The sequence below is a fragment of the Monodelphis domestica genome, chromosome 4, assembly GCF_027887165.1.
Source record: "Monodelphis domestica isolate mMonDom1 chromosome 4, mMonDom1.pri, whole genome shotgun sequence".
Classification (NCBI taxonomy): Eukaryota; Metazoa; Chordata; class Mammalia; order Didelphimorphia; family Didelphidae; genus Monodelphis; species Monodelphis domestica.
The window spans coordinates 109,933,451-109,950,305 of NC_077230.1; the positions used below are offsets into that span (position 1 = coordinate 109,933,451).

Genomic DNA, 16,855 nt, shown 5'->3' on the forward strand with positions numbered 1-16,855 from the left:
AAGGAGCATCGGCAGGTGGTCCTTGGTTCAAATCTGGCCACAGACACTTCCCAGCCACTTAACCCCGGGTGCCTAGCCCTGAGCACTCTTCTGTCTTAGAAAGGAGACTTACCTTTCAATGACAGAAGGTCAAGGTTTAAGAACACTAGTACTACAACCGGGGAGATGAAGAGTAAAATTGAGAACGTCCCTGCCCTCAGAGAGATCATAGCCCAACAGCGAAGCTGTGGGAGGCGTGTACACACATGAGCAACGTACCAGCTAGAATATGAAAGTGGGCAAAGGAGCCCAGCTCCGTCGTCAGCGAGCACGTGTTAATTACCGGGATGCACGTGATCATGAAACGATCTCTGTTCTCGAGGAGCTTGGGCTCTAATAGATTAGGTGCTCTGGGGGCGTTTGAGGGGGAAGAAATCACATCTACCTGGGAGAGAATGCAAGAAGAAGGGAGGATCAGGGACGTACTTAAGGCAGGTGACATCTGAGCTATGATTTCAAAGAAGAACTCCCATCCCTTCTGGCTTTGGCTGCTGAGAATCCTCAGCTTCCTTCAGGGCTTTTACCTTGTCTTTCCTGTTGCATGCACCCTTATGGCTGTCCTCCCTCTCCACCCCTTTACTTTGTTTACTTCTCTGTATATGTTTTACCCCAATAGAAAATAAGCTCCTTGAGCACAGGGTCTGGTTGGGTTTGGGGGGGGTTGTTTTGGTTTTGGTTTATGATCCCCACTTAGTGGGAAAGCTAGTTGAATGCTTAAATGAATGACCAGAGCATCAAGAACAGAACTCCGAGCTAATAAAGATGGGTCATAGATTAGGTGGTGCAATGGATAGTGCTTGTTCCTGGACTCCTCTTCCTGAGCTCAAATCTGACCTCACACACTTACTAGCTGTGTCACCCTGGGCAGGTCATGTAACCCTCTTTGCCTCAGTTTCTCCAGTAAAACAAGCTGGGGAAGGGAATGGCCAACCACTCCAGTATCTTTGCCAAGAAAATCCCAAATGGGATCCTGAAGAGTTAGACTCAACTGAAAAATGACTCACCAGCAGCACCACCATAGAGTTTCTGACTCTCCACCCCACCCCCATGGCTGTCCTTTTAGCAGTAAAACTGAAAATGTGGAATCGATAAGGTGTCCTAAGGCCATTCCAACAAAGAATGTCGAGAGCTGTGGAAGAGTTTCAGAGAGAGGCAGTATTTCACCTTCATTTATCTACATTTTAAAAGCAACTAAAGGAGATCAAGGGAGGAAGTGGGGAAGGAATTTCCTGCAGTTAGAGAAGTGTGGGTCTTTTTGAGTTCCGAGGAACCAGCATCCCAGGCTCAGAGTGGAAGGGGCACCACGACACCTCAAGTCCAGCTAGTATCCCAACAGAAATCCCCTCTAAAACGTGCCCAGCAAGGGGCAGTCTGGAGCCTGGAGGCCAGTCTTCTTTTGGACTCCTCCCCATTCCTACTTTCACCAGATGGAGCCAAGCACAGTACCCAGAATGGAACAGTGCTTCAGCTGTGGTGTGACACGGGTAGAATATAGCAGGACTCAAACCATAGAACCGTTGCTTTAGAGGTGGAGAAGGCCTTGGAAGGCCATCACATCTGATGCCCCCATTTTACAGATGGTGACACCAAAACCCAGAGGGCAGAAGTGAATTGCCCAAGGTCACATAAGCATGTGAAACAGACTCTTTCAAACTCTGGTCTTTCTGACTACAAGTCCAGCCACTGAACCTAGTGACCCCCATGTTTCTCCCAGTGAAAAATCAGGATTAAGTGATTTGCCCAGCGTCACACAGCAAGGATGTGTCTGAGGCTACATTCAAATCCAGATCGTCCCAACTGCCCTGTGCTACCTAGCTGCCCCACCAGATCTTTTTCAAAGAAATTGCTGTCTAGAGGAGCATCCTGTCTTGCATTTGTCATCTTGGGTTTTTTTTATCCTGAGCTTAAGAATAATTTCTATTTACCCCTAGAAAAGGATTGATTCAGTCTCATAACTTGGTCTTTGGTGAGTCTCGTTTTTTCATCTATCTTGTCACCTATCCCGCCCATTGGCAGATTTTATAAAGATGCCCTCTACGCCTTGCACATGTCATTGAGATACATGGTAACGGCACTGGGCCGAGCCTCCCAGAGTACTTCTGCAGGGGTCTCCCACCGGCTACGTGGAGAATCCCAAAAGTGCAGTTTTAAGCTTTAACAGCTTACAGTCGTACTAAGACTTTGGAAATACCCAACATAAAGAATGTGAACTGCTAACACTATTATAAAGCATTTAACGAATAATACAAGTTTTCAGCAGAGGGACAGATCATTGTGGACAGAAATCATTTGGGAAGGCTTCATAAAGGAAGTGAACTCATCTCTGGCAGTAAAGGAAATTTGATACTTGGCTCAAAAGTGTTCTTTTTTTTTAATTTTGCCACAGCAGCTTGCAAAGATTTTCTGATAAGGCATAAAGGAGTTGCATAAAAGAGTTTCATTGTTATTGTTTTAAATTCATAATAAAGTCCGTATTGTAAAAAAGAGAGAGAAGGGTCCGTTGCAGTTTCAATTCAAGGTATTCCATGATAAATAGGATGCAACCACCAACCTTTCCAGGTGGGACTAGGGGTGAGGATTCTCTTCTGAGGCTTAAGTCACATGACCCCAGGGATTCCGATGAAATCAGGGTCCTGTGACTATGAAAGATGTCCCTCTTGAGTCACCAGCAGTAAACTGATTGGATGACCTCTGTTCAGTCATTTCTTCTTTCTTGTCCAGTTCCTCTAGGGACCAGTAGCAAGATGGCGGCCTAGGATTGTGGCGGGTGAAAGAGTAAATGACTGGGGAATAAAAGTGTGACCTTCTGAGCATTTAGATTCATTCAGCAGTGCATGCGAGTTGTCTAACAAATCAAGACCAGGCCCCTTCCTCAGCTTCGGGCTGGACCCCAAATACAGAGAGACAAACTTTTATACATCACGTCTAAATACTCAAATAAGACCAATTAATTAAAAGGAAACAGTACAGCATTAAGTAATCTGATTTCTAATGTGATGAAAGATTAGGGAGGGGTAGAGATAATAGGCACAATTCCTTGAGTTTAGAGAAAGAGGTGTTCTTTTCCCCCCAAGTGTCTAGAAAGAATCAAAGGCCCTGGGAACAATAACTGATGGATCAGTAGAGGGCCGGTTTTTAGAGAAGACATACGAGTTGCTTGAAATGTATAATTGTGAGACACCTTTGTATCAATCAATTTGGGTCTGCTGTATTTCTGGTCAGCATAACCTAGGTCCACGGTTAAGGGTCTCTCACTAGCAGGAAGAGCTGGTCCAGCTTCCCAGCCATGCAGGGCTAGATTCAAACAAATACTGTTTTCTCCCAATTCCCATAACTGAACAAAAACTAGGCTAGCTCCAGAATTCAGTCACAAGCCAGAATCAGCGTGGTTCCCTCAATTCCCACACTTGACCATTTGGCTGTCCGAATTCCCTCAGGATGACAGAAGAGAATGAGGCTGAGCTCATTGGATCCAGAGCCAGAAGGACATCAGAGTTCTTAGACCAACCCTCTGATGTTACAGATGAGGAAAAGGAGGCACAGAGAGCTTGTGATTTGCCCAAAGTCTTATCGTGGCTGACTAGTAATGATAGAGGCAACATTTCAACATTATTCTGTGGTCAGGGTTAGAGTTAGCCTTTGATAAGTCTGACTTAATTAAGCCCCAGGTAGGGGTAAGTCTGTCACCAGGAGGGTAACCACAAAAAAGTATCATTTAGACATCTTCATTGCTACTTTCTTTATCCTGATTTAGAAGTCCGCCATCTATAGCTTGAACTGTAATACAAAGCATCTGGGGTGGTTTCTGATTTGTTTAGGGGGATTATACCATAGGATTGCCTTTAACAACCCTTTAAAAAATTCGTGGTGCATTGTTTTTTATACCATAAGTCATTTCTGGCTCTACTTTTCCACCTTCTACCTTATTAAGGGGAAAGGGGAGGGGAGATAAAAGCGATGAACTAAAGAATCAAATCTAACTGAATTCAGCATTTCCTGTCCAGACTCCCCCATTTCTCTCAAGATGGGAGCAGTATTTTTCAACATCTGTTCTCCAGAATCCATTTTGGTCATTGCAATTGATATTCCATCCTACTTTTAATGAGTTATGTTCCACTAGTAAATCATAAGTCTATTAGTTAAATCATCTTAGTGCCAAAGGGGAGCTAAAGGATCATCTGGCCTAACTCCTCATCCCTCATTTTACAGATAAGGAAACTGAGATTAAGTGCGAAACCTACCAGGACAAACCCAGTTCCTCTACCTCCAGATAATCTCTTTTTCTCACCCCATATTGCTTCTTCTATGGGTAGATAAGAGTCCAGATAGGGCTATTATAAGAGGAGAAACTAAAAATCCCACCAGTACTTTCAAAAAAAAAAAAAAACCAGCATAGTTCTGAAGATAAAACAAAGCTAAAATAACTGGGCCTCGTTTTCTTTTCATAAATAGAAACTTAAAAGTTCTGGGAAGGAAAGACGTAAAAAAACAGCATCACTAAAAGGCCACTGTGAGTTTCAAACAGTAAAATTTTAATGCCATAAGATGCTATATAAATAAATGTGAGTTGTTAAGAGCAGAAGGTAATAACATTCTTAAAGTGCTAGGCTGGGATAAAACAATGAAAAAGCTACTGTAAACAGGATTGTTAACTGCCTTAAAACACTAAAATTAGCCTGATTTGTGGGGGGAAGGAGAAGTTAATGTACTTTAAAGAAGACCCTGGAGAGTGAGCTGGGACCCAGAGTCAGAGCTGAGCATTCTGTGGGGCCGCTGAAAGACAGGGCTTACCCTGGGGCGTTCTCTATGGGCCGAGTTCCTGGGTGATTTAGGGATCGGATGCTCTATATGTTAGACCTAGGCAGATGAGAGGTAAATCAGTACCAATCAGTCAAGGGTAGAATTCAGCTCTAAACCTCTAGACCTTCTCCCTCTCTGAAATCAAACAGTCCAAACCACCCCCAGCCTAGAGCTAGGTTGGGCCTTTACAGCAAGGGTTCTTATTTTGTGGCCTGGACTGGCACCTGTGGACCTCTTCTCACAATAATGTTTTTAAATGTACAAAATAAAATACATAATATTGCAAAGGAGATCAACTACGTAAAAATATGGTTATCAAAATATTAAAAAAACAAGATCTCACTTCCCAGCTGGGTGACCCTGGGCAAGTCACTTACCCCCATTGCCTAGCCCTGACCACTCTTCTGCCTTGGAGCCAACACACCGTACTGTTTCGGAGACAGGTCAGGGCTGTTGTTTGCCACGTTTCCTCAAAGCTCTGATCTCTTATGATCTGTATGTGACCTCCTCCACTTGGGCATTTGTTTGTCTGCTCAGCAAAGATTCGCCCAGGATCCAGCGCCCTGCGCCTTCTCTTTGTGTACCCTCAGGAATAATCAAGGCAGGGTGGCGGAGGAAATACCGAGATGTAGGAGGTGGCTACCGTTGGGTTTCTCAGCCTGTGAGGACCCTTGAACTAGACGCTCACGGAGGCATCGGATGCCTCCCGGCTGGAGCCAAAGCAAACCCCGATCCCCAAGCTACAGAGCCTCCCCTGCGTGCTGATGCAGGGGGACTGTAGCGGGAGGGAGTGCCTCCCCCAGCAGGGCCACAAGTCTGGTTTTGGTAGCCTGACTGGGCAAGCCTCTACAAGGACTAAACTACCCAAGAAGTCCGGGAGGAAAGGCTGACTCTTCCAAGAACGAAAAGCCCCTTCAGTCATTCAGCCTGGAATGAGAAAGGCGGAGAAAGATCATGATCAAAGACTAAAAACTCACAAAGGAGGCTGGGAGAGAAATGTAGGCTTGACCATCGAACTCCAGGCCCAGCCCAGAAGAGAGAGTTTTAGAACAAAAGGCCACCGCAAGAGAAAAGGGTGGGCCTCCTCAGCAGCCCAAAGGCTAGGCAGCACGGAAACAGAAGCCCCCTTTCAGGACTTGCCTTAGCCCACGCTTCTGTGCTGCCTTAGCAGAATTCTCTCTTTTAGGGCATCTTCTCTCCCAGACTAGAGAAGAAGTCCTTCTCCTGCATAATATAATAGCTTTAATGTTCACAAAGCACCACACAGCTCATCAGACGGTCCAGCTCTCCCTCTGAATGCGTGTCACCTTGGGCAAGTCATTCCACCTCTGGATGTCAAGGTTTTCATCTATCAAATGACAAGGTTGAACTAGATGCCCCTTCTTTTCTGGCTCTAAATCCATGATCTTGTGATAAGACCCGAGTTTGAATCCTGCCGCAAACACTCAGGAGCTCTGTGGACCTTGGCAAGTCCCTTTCCTCCCTGTTCCTTTTCTTTCCTACAAAATGAGGAAGTTGGCCACAGAGACCTCTCTGGCTCCTTCCAGGTCAAAATCTAAATCTATAAACTGTCAGTAACATTAATAGAACTTTATCAAGTGATTAGAGAAACTCAGAGAGACCTGAATTCAGATGTGGGCTCACACACTTGCCAGCTGTCTGACACGTCATCTCTGCCTCAGTTTCCTCATCTGTAAACATTTGTAAAGTATTTGAGCACAGTTCACTATTATCGATGATGGAGGTGGAGGGGTCTTGGGATTCTAAACCACATGCTCTGACCATTGCTGCCCAATTGAGAACATCCTACAGGCAGGGTCCTGGGAGAATGGGAGGCAGGAAGTCATCGGCTACGGGAGCTGAGAGTAGCCAAAGAAGGCACAAGGGACTCACAGCAGGGGCTGGCTGAGGGACCCAGTTTTGCCCTGAGAATCAGTCAGGCATTAGAAGAATCACCCCTCTTGGAATCTGTGGCTGAGCCTGTTGGGAACTGCAAAGAGAATGGGGAAAAGCCCAGGAAGCATTGGCTTGTGGGAAGGTCTGGTCCAGAAGACTTTTTTTGAAGGGGAACTCATAAGGAGGGAGAGAGGGAGAGAGGGAGGGAGAGAGGGAGGGAGAGAGGGAGGGAGAAAGGGAGGGAGAGAGGGAGAGAGAGAGGGAGATGAAGAGGGAGAGAGGGAGGGAGAGAGGGAGATGAAGAGGGAGAGAGGGAGGGAGAGGAAGGGAGGGAAGAGATAGAGGGAGGGAGAGAGGGAGAGAGGGAAAGAGGGAGAGAGAGAGAGAGGGAGGGAGGGAAGAGATAGAGGGAGGGAGAGAGGGAAATGGAGAGGGAGGGAGGGAGAGAGGGAGAGAGGGAGGGAAGAGATAGAGGGAGGGAGAGAGGGAGATGGAGAGGGAGGGAGGGAGAGAGGGAGGGAGAGAGGGAGATGAAGAGGGAGAGAGGGAGAGATGGAGGGAGAGAGGGAAAGAGGGAGGGAGAGAGGGAGATGAAGAGGGAGAGAGGGAGAGAGGGAGGGAGAGGGAGGGAGGGAAGAGATAGAGGGAGGGAGAGAGGGGAGAGGGAGGGAGGGAGGGAGAGAGGGAGGGAGAGAGGGAGAGGAGGAGGGAGAGAGGGAGGGAGAGAGGGAGGAAGGGAAGATAAGAGGGAGGGAGGGAGGGAGGGAGGGAGGGAGGGAGAGGGAGAGATTCTTGGCTTCTGAATGAGGGATTGTAATGCAAAAGCTACAAGGAAATGCTTCACTGGAGTCAGATTAGTAGCCAACAGCAAAGGAAAGGGGGAGGATTTTGTCAAAGAGCAGGATGAAATTTCAGTAAATTAATAGAGGAAGCATGTGAGTATAGAAAATGTCACTGGTTCACTAGAGCTTTTATAGCTTAGGAAAGCCATGAAAAGGACGAAGAGAGGTGAGGAAAGGAAGGAGGGAGACAATATGGATCATAGAACTTTGGAGGGCTTGTGTGGAAATTTGATGTTACATATAATTGGTTTTTAAAAAAAGCCATTTGTCCTTGTAGACCCTGGCAGGCTTTTTTTTTGGGGGGGGGTGGGGGGTGATGTACTGCAGGATCCTGAACCACATGTGGATCTCCTTCCCTGTTCCCATTGCTCTTTTTTTCCTGCTTTATTTCTTCATTTTTCCTTTGCTTGGTTGATTTCTCTTTCACAAAATGATTAATATGGAAAGATGTTTTACCCTGTTATACATGTAAAATCTATGTCAGAATCCTTGCCATCTCAGGAAGGAGAGAGGGGATGAGAATTTGGCTCAAATCTAAAAAAAAAAAATGGGTAAAATTGGTGGGTTTTTTCATGTAATTGAGGAAAAAAAGAAAATGCTATTTTTTTAAACCCTTATCTTGTCTTAGAAGGTGGTTAAATGACTTGTTTAGGGTCTCACAGCTAGGAAATGGCTAGAGCCAGATTTGAACCCAGGACCTCCCATCTCTAGGCCTGGCACTCTATCCACTGAGCCACTCAGCTGCCCCCTCCATTTATTTATTTTTTATATTTTTAAACCCTTACTTTCTGTCTTAGAATCAATATTAAGTATGAGTTCCAAGGCAGAAGAGCAGTAAGGGCTAGGCAACTGGAGTTAAGCGACACAGCTAGGACATGTCCGAGGCCACCTTTGAATCCAGGATCTTCCATATCTAGGTCTGTCTCTACCCACTGAGCTGCCCCAAAAGTCCTTTGATCAAACCCTTCTCTCATGCTAGAAGAGACCATGATGGAGCCTATGTATGTACACATGTGTATGTGTAAATATCTGCAGATATAGCCTGGACGGAGCCCACATTCTGATGAGGGAGGCAGCGTGTAGGTATCTGCTGTACAAGATATGTAACATGTCTTGCATTAGCTAGCGATTTCCATGGCATCTCAGCAGGAGAATGGGAGCTCCCTAAGGGCAGGAACCATGTTTTTGCCACTATTCTTTCTGTCTCCCCCTCTTTGCACCAAGCCCAATACATAGGAAGTGCTTGTCAACTGGCAAACTGATGATCTGCTTAGACACTGGGGAACTGAGGCCAGCACATCCCCATTGCTCTTTTAGCCTTTGGGCTCTGATGTCTCGGGTGCTTTGCTGGTGACTCCATCGCCCCATTGATCCTTGGAGGATATATGGGCACATCCCATCTGCTTCTGAGGAAGCAAAAATGAGAGTTTGAGCTTGTCAGCGGGGCCTGATTGTCAACATCTGAGGTCTCAAGTTTAGGAGGGAAGAGAAATGGCAGGGAATAAGTATATGTGCATATATAATTATAGAAACATAGTTTATAATGTAGTATGTATGTAATATAAATATATATTATGTATATAAGTATATAATAATATAAGGAGAGAACATCTAGAGGCAGATAGTCAGCTCAGTGGATTGAGAACCAGGCCTAGAAATGGAAGGTCCTGGGTTCAAATGTGTCCTCAGACACTTCCTAGCTGTGTGACCCTGGGCAAGTCACTTAACCCCATTGCCTAGCCCATATTGCCCTTCTGCCTTAGAATCAATTCTAAGATAGAAGGTAAGAGTTTGAGAGATAGGCAGACAGACAGACAGAAAGACAGAGACAAAAGAGAGAACATTTACTAGGCACCATGCTAAGTGCTTTGCAAATATTGACTGTTTTATCCTGACAACAACCCTGGAAGGTAAGTGCTATTTTTCCCCCCATTTTAGAGGTGAGGAAATGGAAGCAAACAGAGATTAACTGATATACCCAGGGTTACACAACTAGGTATCTGAGGCTGAATTTGAACTCAGGCCTTCCTGAGTGTGGGCATAGCTTTCTGTCCACTGTGCTACCAGCTGCCTTATATTTACTTTGGGAGCTTCCAAGAAACTCTTTACCAGCCACATTCTGGGTTGTAAGAGGTAGGGGTAGGAAGGGGGAGAGTAGACGGCCTGCTTCTGAGTTACATTAGCGGAAGGAACTGTCTCCACTGCTGCTTGTGAGTGCGAAGCCGTGGACTGTGTTTAGCATCAGTGTCTGTCGTGTGAACATCTGGTATCCATCATTGAGGCCTGTGTCTCTCTTCTGTCATATTTTATCCCCATCTGTTAGTGCTTTCTTAGCACTGTTTATATAAATCATTGCCGCATCCCAGGCAGGAGAGATGAATCATTATTACAGGCTGCTGTTTAGAGGAGAGAGGGGAGAAAGACGGGCCTAGGGCTGGGGAAAGGGGAAAGTCTTCGGTTATTTTTTCCTCTTCTACAACTGTTTCTTTACTAGACTGTGTGTGGTGCTTTGGGGCATCTTAGAGGAATGGTCCATTCCGGGGATTTGGAACGTTCCTGAAGAAAGTACCAACTATTTGGCCAGTGGTGGACCACTTTGGGTGGGTGCTTCCTTATTAGATAGGCAACACCCTGGAAGCTGGGGCTCTGTATTCTTCTCTCTTCCCTACCCTCCTCAGTGGCCCTCCAGGTCTCCTAGCTCTCTACCCTAGCCTAGCACAAAGGCCACCATACTTGTATCTCTCCAAGCACCTAGAAGAGAAACATTGCATATATGTGTAGGTGTATGTGTATGTGTATGTGTATGTGTATGTGTATGTGTATGTATATGTATATGTATATGTATATGTATATGTATATGTATATGTATAATGGATCTGAAAGGGAACCTTAGAAGCTCCCATTTTACAAAAGAAGAAAATATACCCAGAAAAGTTCAGCGATTTGCGTGCAGGGCCAAAGAGTTTGGTTTGATCTGGTGGGTGGTTGTTTTTTTTAAACCAGTTGTGTTATTTTACAATTACACCTTGTAGAACAAAGCACTGTATAGTCGAGACAGAGAATAAATCCATTTTTCATAAAGGGCTAACTCCAAGGTCCAAAGTTTGAGTAAGGCAAGAACACGAGGGGAAAAGGGCATCCAGACCGCCATATCCGGGAATGGAAGAGTTGAGTCAGATAAAACCTTACCAGGAACGCTGGAGGAAGTCGGAAGTTGAGTGGGGCAAGCTATGAAGAACTGGCCTCCGCTAGAAAGGGCCCTCAGGGGCCGCCATGGTCAGTCTCACCCAAGTTAGGGAACCTCAATTGTTTGTTATGGACAGACTCTTCCAGAAGGCTAGGTAAGGCAGATCCCCGTCAGTCAGTCATAGTGGGAGGTCGCTGGTCTCCTGACTCTGAGGCTTCTCCGTTTGTTCTTTTCTCTCTCCAGAAAGTTCTACTACATCACGCTGCTGAGAGACCCAGTCTCGCGATACCTGAGCGAGTGGCGTCACGTGCAGCGCGGCGCCACGTGGAAGACCTCCCTGCACATGTGTGATGGGCGAACCCCAACGCCTGAGGAGCTGCCCCCGTGCTACGAGGGGACGGACTGGTCGGGCTGCACCCTCCAGGAGTTCATGGACTGCCCCTACAACCTGGCCAACAACCGCCAGGTCCGCATGCTGGCCGACCTGAGCCTGGTGGGCTGCTACAACATGTCCTTCATCCCGGAGAACAAGCGGGCGCAAGTCCTGCTGGAGAGCGCAAAGAAGAACCTGCGGGACATGGCCTTCTTTGGCCTGACGGAGTTCCAGAGGAAGACGCAGTACCTGTTTGAGAGGACTTTCAACCTGAAGTTCATCCGGCCCTTCATGCAGTACAACAGCACGAGGGCGGGAGGCGTGGAAGCCGACAGCGACACCATCCGCAGGATCGAGGAGCTCAACGATCTGGACGTGCAGCTCTACGACTACGCCAAGGACCTCTTCCAACAGCGCTACCAGTACAAGCGGCAGCTGGAGAGGATGGAGCAGAGGATTAAAAACCGGGAGGAAAGGCTCCTCCACCGGTCCAGCGAGGCCCTTCCCAAGGAAGAGGCAGAGGAGCAGGGACGCTTGCCCACCGAAGACTACATGAGCCATATCATAGAGAAGTGGTAGCCCCGGGAGCCTTTTCTACTGGACCACCCAAGATTCTCACCCAGGGGGCCACGCAGTTGGGGGGGAGGGGGGAGCGCGATGTAAACCCACAAAACTTTATTTAAAAAATCCCAAGTCTGTTTAACAGAAGATAGATGTGTCTGAAAAATACATGGCGGGGCAGGGGGGTGGGAGGGAAAGGGAAGCGTGGCTTTTTACTCTTTCTACAAGGCCGGACATTCTTGAAAAATAAATAAAGGCAAATTTTAAATGGGTCACAGCCAGCTCGTACTTAACGCAGAACCACCAGGGAAGCGCTCCACACCCAAAGTCCTGGACCGGGTGGTGCAGGTCCAGAAGAAGCTCGAGATCCTTTGTCTGCATCTATTCCCCGAGCTCCCCCGGCCTGTGGAGGAGAGAAGGCAGCCATAGCTTTTAGGAAAGAAAAAGAAAGTTGAGGGGGCAGGATGGCCAACCTATGGGTGCTGCTGGCACTCAGTTCACCCAACCACAAAGAGGAAAATAAAGAAAGATAAGGCAGGGAGGGCTCCTGGGGGGGAGGGACATACAAGGAATTGCAGAAGAATACCTATCCCATGCCAGTCCCCAATCACCTTACCTGCCAACCCAGAGATCATCTGTGGAGAATAGGAGAGAGAACCAAATCTGATTCCACTGGGACACCCATTATCCCTTCCCTTCTCTAGGTACAGCCTTAAATGTCAAAACACCAGGGTTTTGTTTTAATTTGATTGAATGCATCAGGCAAATTCTTCAGGCCACAGGGACCATCTCACTCCAAACCCAGAAGAGACTCTGGTCCGAGACAAACCATCACCCATGCCTTTATTATCTGTGACTGTCTGAAATTTTTAGGAGGCCAGGGACCTTTAGCCAGGGAAACAATTATTTCTTTTGAATTACCTTAAGTGTTTTCCCTACAGTTGTCCTCCTTTAGACAATCCTTGGCTTTCCAATTTTTGCCTGACAACAGCCTTCTTACTTAGAGAATAATGCAACAAGAAAGCCATAGGAAAATAAATAAAAGGCTAATTTTCAGAAGAAGAAAAAAGCCACAAGAAGAAGGGAAATGGCAAGTGTTGGGTCTTTGGCATGAGTCGTGCCAGCCCCCAGTGCCACTGAAGATCATCCCCCATTCCCCCAAAGGAGTCAGATTTCTTTCTCTTGCTTAATATCAGAATCTCTAGTTGGATTTGATGCCTGTCTAAAGGGAACCAGCAACAGATTCCTGCCCATTTCCAGCTATCTAATTCCACATTTTCCAAACCACTTGGGTATTTTTGCTACTCTACTAATCACATATGTATTGACACCGAAAGGATTAGGGGAAGAGAGATCATCTTAAGTATTAGACTGAAATTAATCACTCCTTGGAACTGAACTATTATGGAAGGTAGACTGTGATCAGAGGAAGGCAGTTGTGTGTTCCAAAGCTGGGAGCATGCCTGTGATATAGGAGAGAAAGGGGCCCTCCAAGTCAGGCCCACGGAACTATTTTTACATAGCAGCTCTCACCCCTGCAAGTCCAGCCATCACCAGATCCTGCTTTTATCCCTGGAATCTGTGGCTTCAGAGGGTATCCAACTGGCTTAAATGGAATCTCCATCCAACGTCCCAACCAACATCCCAGTGCATGGAACCAGTTGGCCAACGTGGAGATGTTACTGCCTGAATGGACAGGACAGAGCAAAAATGAGGCCTATATCCTACCCGGGATGGAAGCATCCCCTGAGTGTGCCTAACACTCTGGAAAAGACTTTATGAAAACCCTCCCTCATGTTTGGAGATTTGCTAATGGACTCGGGATGTGACCCCAGTCAAAAACTCTGCCCCAAGCCTCAAACTCCAGTTGTTTTCACATTGCTTATTTGTCTTACAGGCTCCATAGAAAAATGGGGTGAAACCTCAGTTAATAAAAAAATTTCCAAAACCTCAGTTAACTACAGCTCAACTGTAGGACCCTCACTTACCCAGAATTGTTTTGTAGGATGGAGAGGAAGGGAAGGGCAATGGCTGCCATTTTCCTTTAGATGAAAGGAATGCAAACCCCAAGGAAAAATACTGGTACAAAAAAAGCACTTTACTCAAGAAAATAATTTCTAAGGGCTGTCCTGAGTTCATTTTGAATACAGCCCAGTTCTACATCTCGCTCTGTGTGTCGCTCTCTCTGTCTCTGTCTCTCTTTCAACATCAGACAATTTGAGTGGATGTTCAGAGCAGTGTCCTCAAGGCCCTACAAGACCCTTAGTCAGGAAAGAAGGATCCCATTAAGTCGTCCACACACCTCTGAATGAGACAGGCCTAGTATTGTAGAAAATGTTTCACCCACAGAGGTTAGTACCAGAAAGAGTAAGTTTAGGCCTAATTCTTGTTGCTCAGAAGTTCAGCTAACCTGAAGCCTAGAGTTTTACTCTCAGCCTCTTCCAATCCCTCCGCTGTTTTCAAGGGCCAGCCTCTAATGAACATTTGTTGAGCACCTCCCTAGCAGATTCCAGTGGGATGCTTTGGCCCCTGGTGTCTTTGCTTCCTGATGAATACTATTTTAGAACCAATTTTCCCATCCACTAACCCCATTCATTGTTATCCCCACCCAAGTTCCTTTCCCAATCCACTGACCAAGCTCCCAAAGCAGTATTACTCCCCAAGTCTTCCTCTCCTGTATCCTTTCTTCTTCCTTCCTTCTCTTGCTTTCACTCGCTCCTGCTTTCCTTTCTCACTTTACCCTTTGTCTCCAGATCTCCATTTTCCATCATTTCCCTCCAGGCCTTTTTACTCCTTTCCCACTGCCATCTTTTTTTCCTTTCTTCTTTCTTCCTGTAGTGATGTTTCAACTTCCTTATATCTCCCTCTCTCCAACGTTCCCGGTACCCCCTCTGGTCACTCTATAAAGTAAAGCAATAGAAAGCATCAGTGAAGGGATTCTCAGTCCTTTGGTATTCTAAGGTGGTCCCACAGAAAAATACCCCAGCTCTATGGTATGGCCCAGTGTCAGAACCCCAAATGGAGCTTCCCCAGTAGCAATCCTGGGAGACGGATTAGGCAAATCCATTCCAGTCTTCAATTAACTCAAGTGAATGTCCTCTTCCCTCCCTCAGCCTGAGATAACACCTCCATTCTATAGCAGATCCAGCCAATGGAGGTTTCAGAGATGCTTTCAAGGTCCCAGGAGTATCCCCAGCCCTAAAGAAGCCCCAGACTCCTTGCTTCGAAAAAGTCTCCAACACTAGACAAGGCCTGGCATTTCCACGTTCTCTGGGTACACACCGAGCACCCCCCCTTTCCTGGAAGCACGGCAGAGTTTCCAGAGTGGGTTTTGACAGCGGTCCATGGAGTAGAATAAAAACATGATGATGTGTAGCTATTTCTGGTGCTTTCACATCTTTTAGGTGATCCTCATGACACCCCTGCGAAGATAACATTTTTAATCTTCTTTCGACCTCCAGGGGTGTCAGTAAGGACCTGGCTTTCACTAAGATATCTAGGCAAAAAATCGCTGAAAAGAAGGGGATAGCTTTTTTTTTTCCTGGTTTGACTTCTTGCTTTAGTACAACATGGCCTGGTATGAGGACTTTATTGTCCTTTATTTATAAGAGGAGTCAAGCACCAGATGGGATGGGTTCCTGGCTTCTGTGCCCTGGCAGAAGGTCCGTTCACTGGGGGCATCAGGAGGCTCACCTTTCTGGCCCACTTCTGCCAGCCTAATTAAAAATGCACATCAGAAGCTGAGTATGTCACCCGGACAGGCAGAGATGATTGGGTGGGTACCGATTACATGTGGGGGGGATTAGGGGCTTGGGGGTGCACATGCAAGAAATTACGGTAATAATGTGGGTGAGTGTAGAAGAGTTGGCCCTTCTAAATGGCAAACCAGTAATCGGTGGTTTAACTTTGAAAATCTTCATGGAGAATAGCTCTAATCAAACTGGTCAGCTGTGGTTTGGAAGAGTGGCAGAATCTCTCACCAAGATTAGTGTGGGCTGTCGAGGCCCCCTCATGCTTTACACTTTCAGGAAGGGCCCGAATGTGGAAGGAGTCGTCCCCATGGCTCTCTTGCAATCCCCTTTGCACCCAGCCTGGCACTCCCTCGAAGGACTGCATCCAGAGACCTGTACTCTGACCGGCTGATCTTCTTTAAAAACAGTGCTGGAAGCACGTGATCTGTTTTGTACATATGGAAATATGTTTTAACTTATTTTTAATTGCCCCAATTGCCCTTAAAGTGGTGATTTTCTTTTTCTCTTTCTTCATTCACATTTGGATATTAAAAAAAAAAAGGCTTCTTACTCTTTCTGTCACCACCATTTCGGGTGCCCGTGAGGCAGAGCAAAGCCGCCACTGCCAATGACCGTCCTCGAGTTTTTGGTTCATGCTGTTGGCTTTTGATTGAAGGCATCACCTGGGCTCCCTCTCGCTTCGCCTCGGCATCCTCTTAGAAGCACAAGGGATGACCCCGCGGGGAAGGGGAGTCCCCCTTTCTGATGACTCGGCCAGGGGATTCATGGGGGGAGGAGGTGGCTGAGAGGACAAACTCAAAAACTCAGTAGTTAAAAAGTCAGTCCCTGCCCCAGTCCCAGCACAGGCCCAGAAGACCTCACTGCCCCCTGGAGCTAAGCGAAAGGAAAGCAGGGTTTTCTGAGCAATGAGTCTGTGGCATTGTCAGAAACTAAAACTGTTTCGCTTGAGCCTGGTAACATTTAAAGCTTTTATTTATTTATAGCTTCTTAACAAAAAAGGAAAAAAGAAAGAAAGAAAAAGAAAATGTTGTGTTCATTGAGAAGGAAATGTTTGGTTATTCGTATACGAAAATGGTTCAACAACAACAACAACAAAATAATCTAATTGTTTTTGTCTAGGTCAAGAATGAATGTTAGCAAATGAAATAAATCTTCAAATTGAATCCTGTCTGTGGTGTCCTCCGTCCTTCCTCTTGTGTGGCTCACAGCCCGATGCTCGGAGCTGCCCCCCCCCCCCCAACAGCATGCAACATCTACCAGCGCGGTTTAGTTGGGGTTTGCAGGACCAGCATTCTCGGGGCTGTTTCTTTAGGCTTACAGGTTGGTCAGCTGTCAACAACTGGGCCGGGATGCCCCAGACGGAGGCCTACGGTCCAAACGGGTAGTTTTCTGCTTGCATATGATT

The 16,855-nt window shown here is 46.6% G+C and overlaps 1 protein-coding gene across 1 annotated transcript in view; it reads left to right on the forward strand.

The window, feature by feature from the left end:
• HS6ST1 (heparan sulfate 6-O-sulfotransferase 1) overlaps nucleotides 1–16,613 on the forward strand; it is a 309,476-nt gene extending 292,863 nt beyond the window's left edge. Inside the window, exon 2 of the mRNA XM_001366180.5 lies at nucleotides 11,008–16,613. Within this exon, the coding sequence (XP_001366217.2) occupies nucleotides 11,008–11,716 (709 nt within the window). The 3' untranslated portion in view covers nucleotides 11,717–16,613. The remainder of the gene's footprint in view (nucleotides 1–11,007) is intronic.
• The last annotated feature ends 242 nt before the right edge of the window (nucleotides 16,614–16,855 follow it).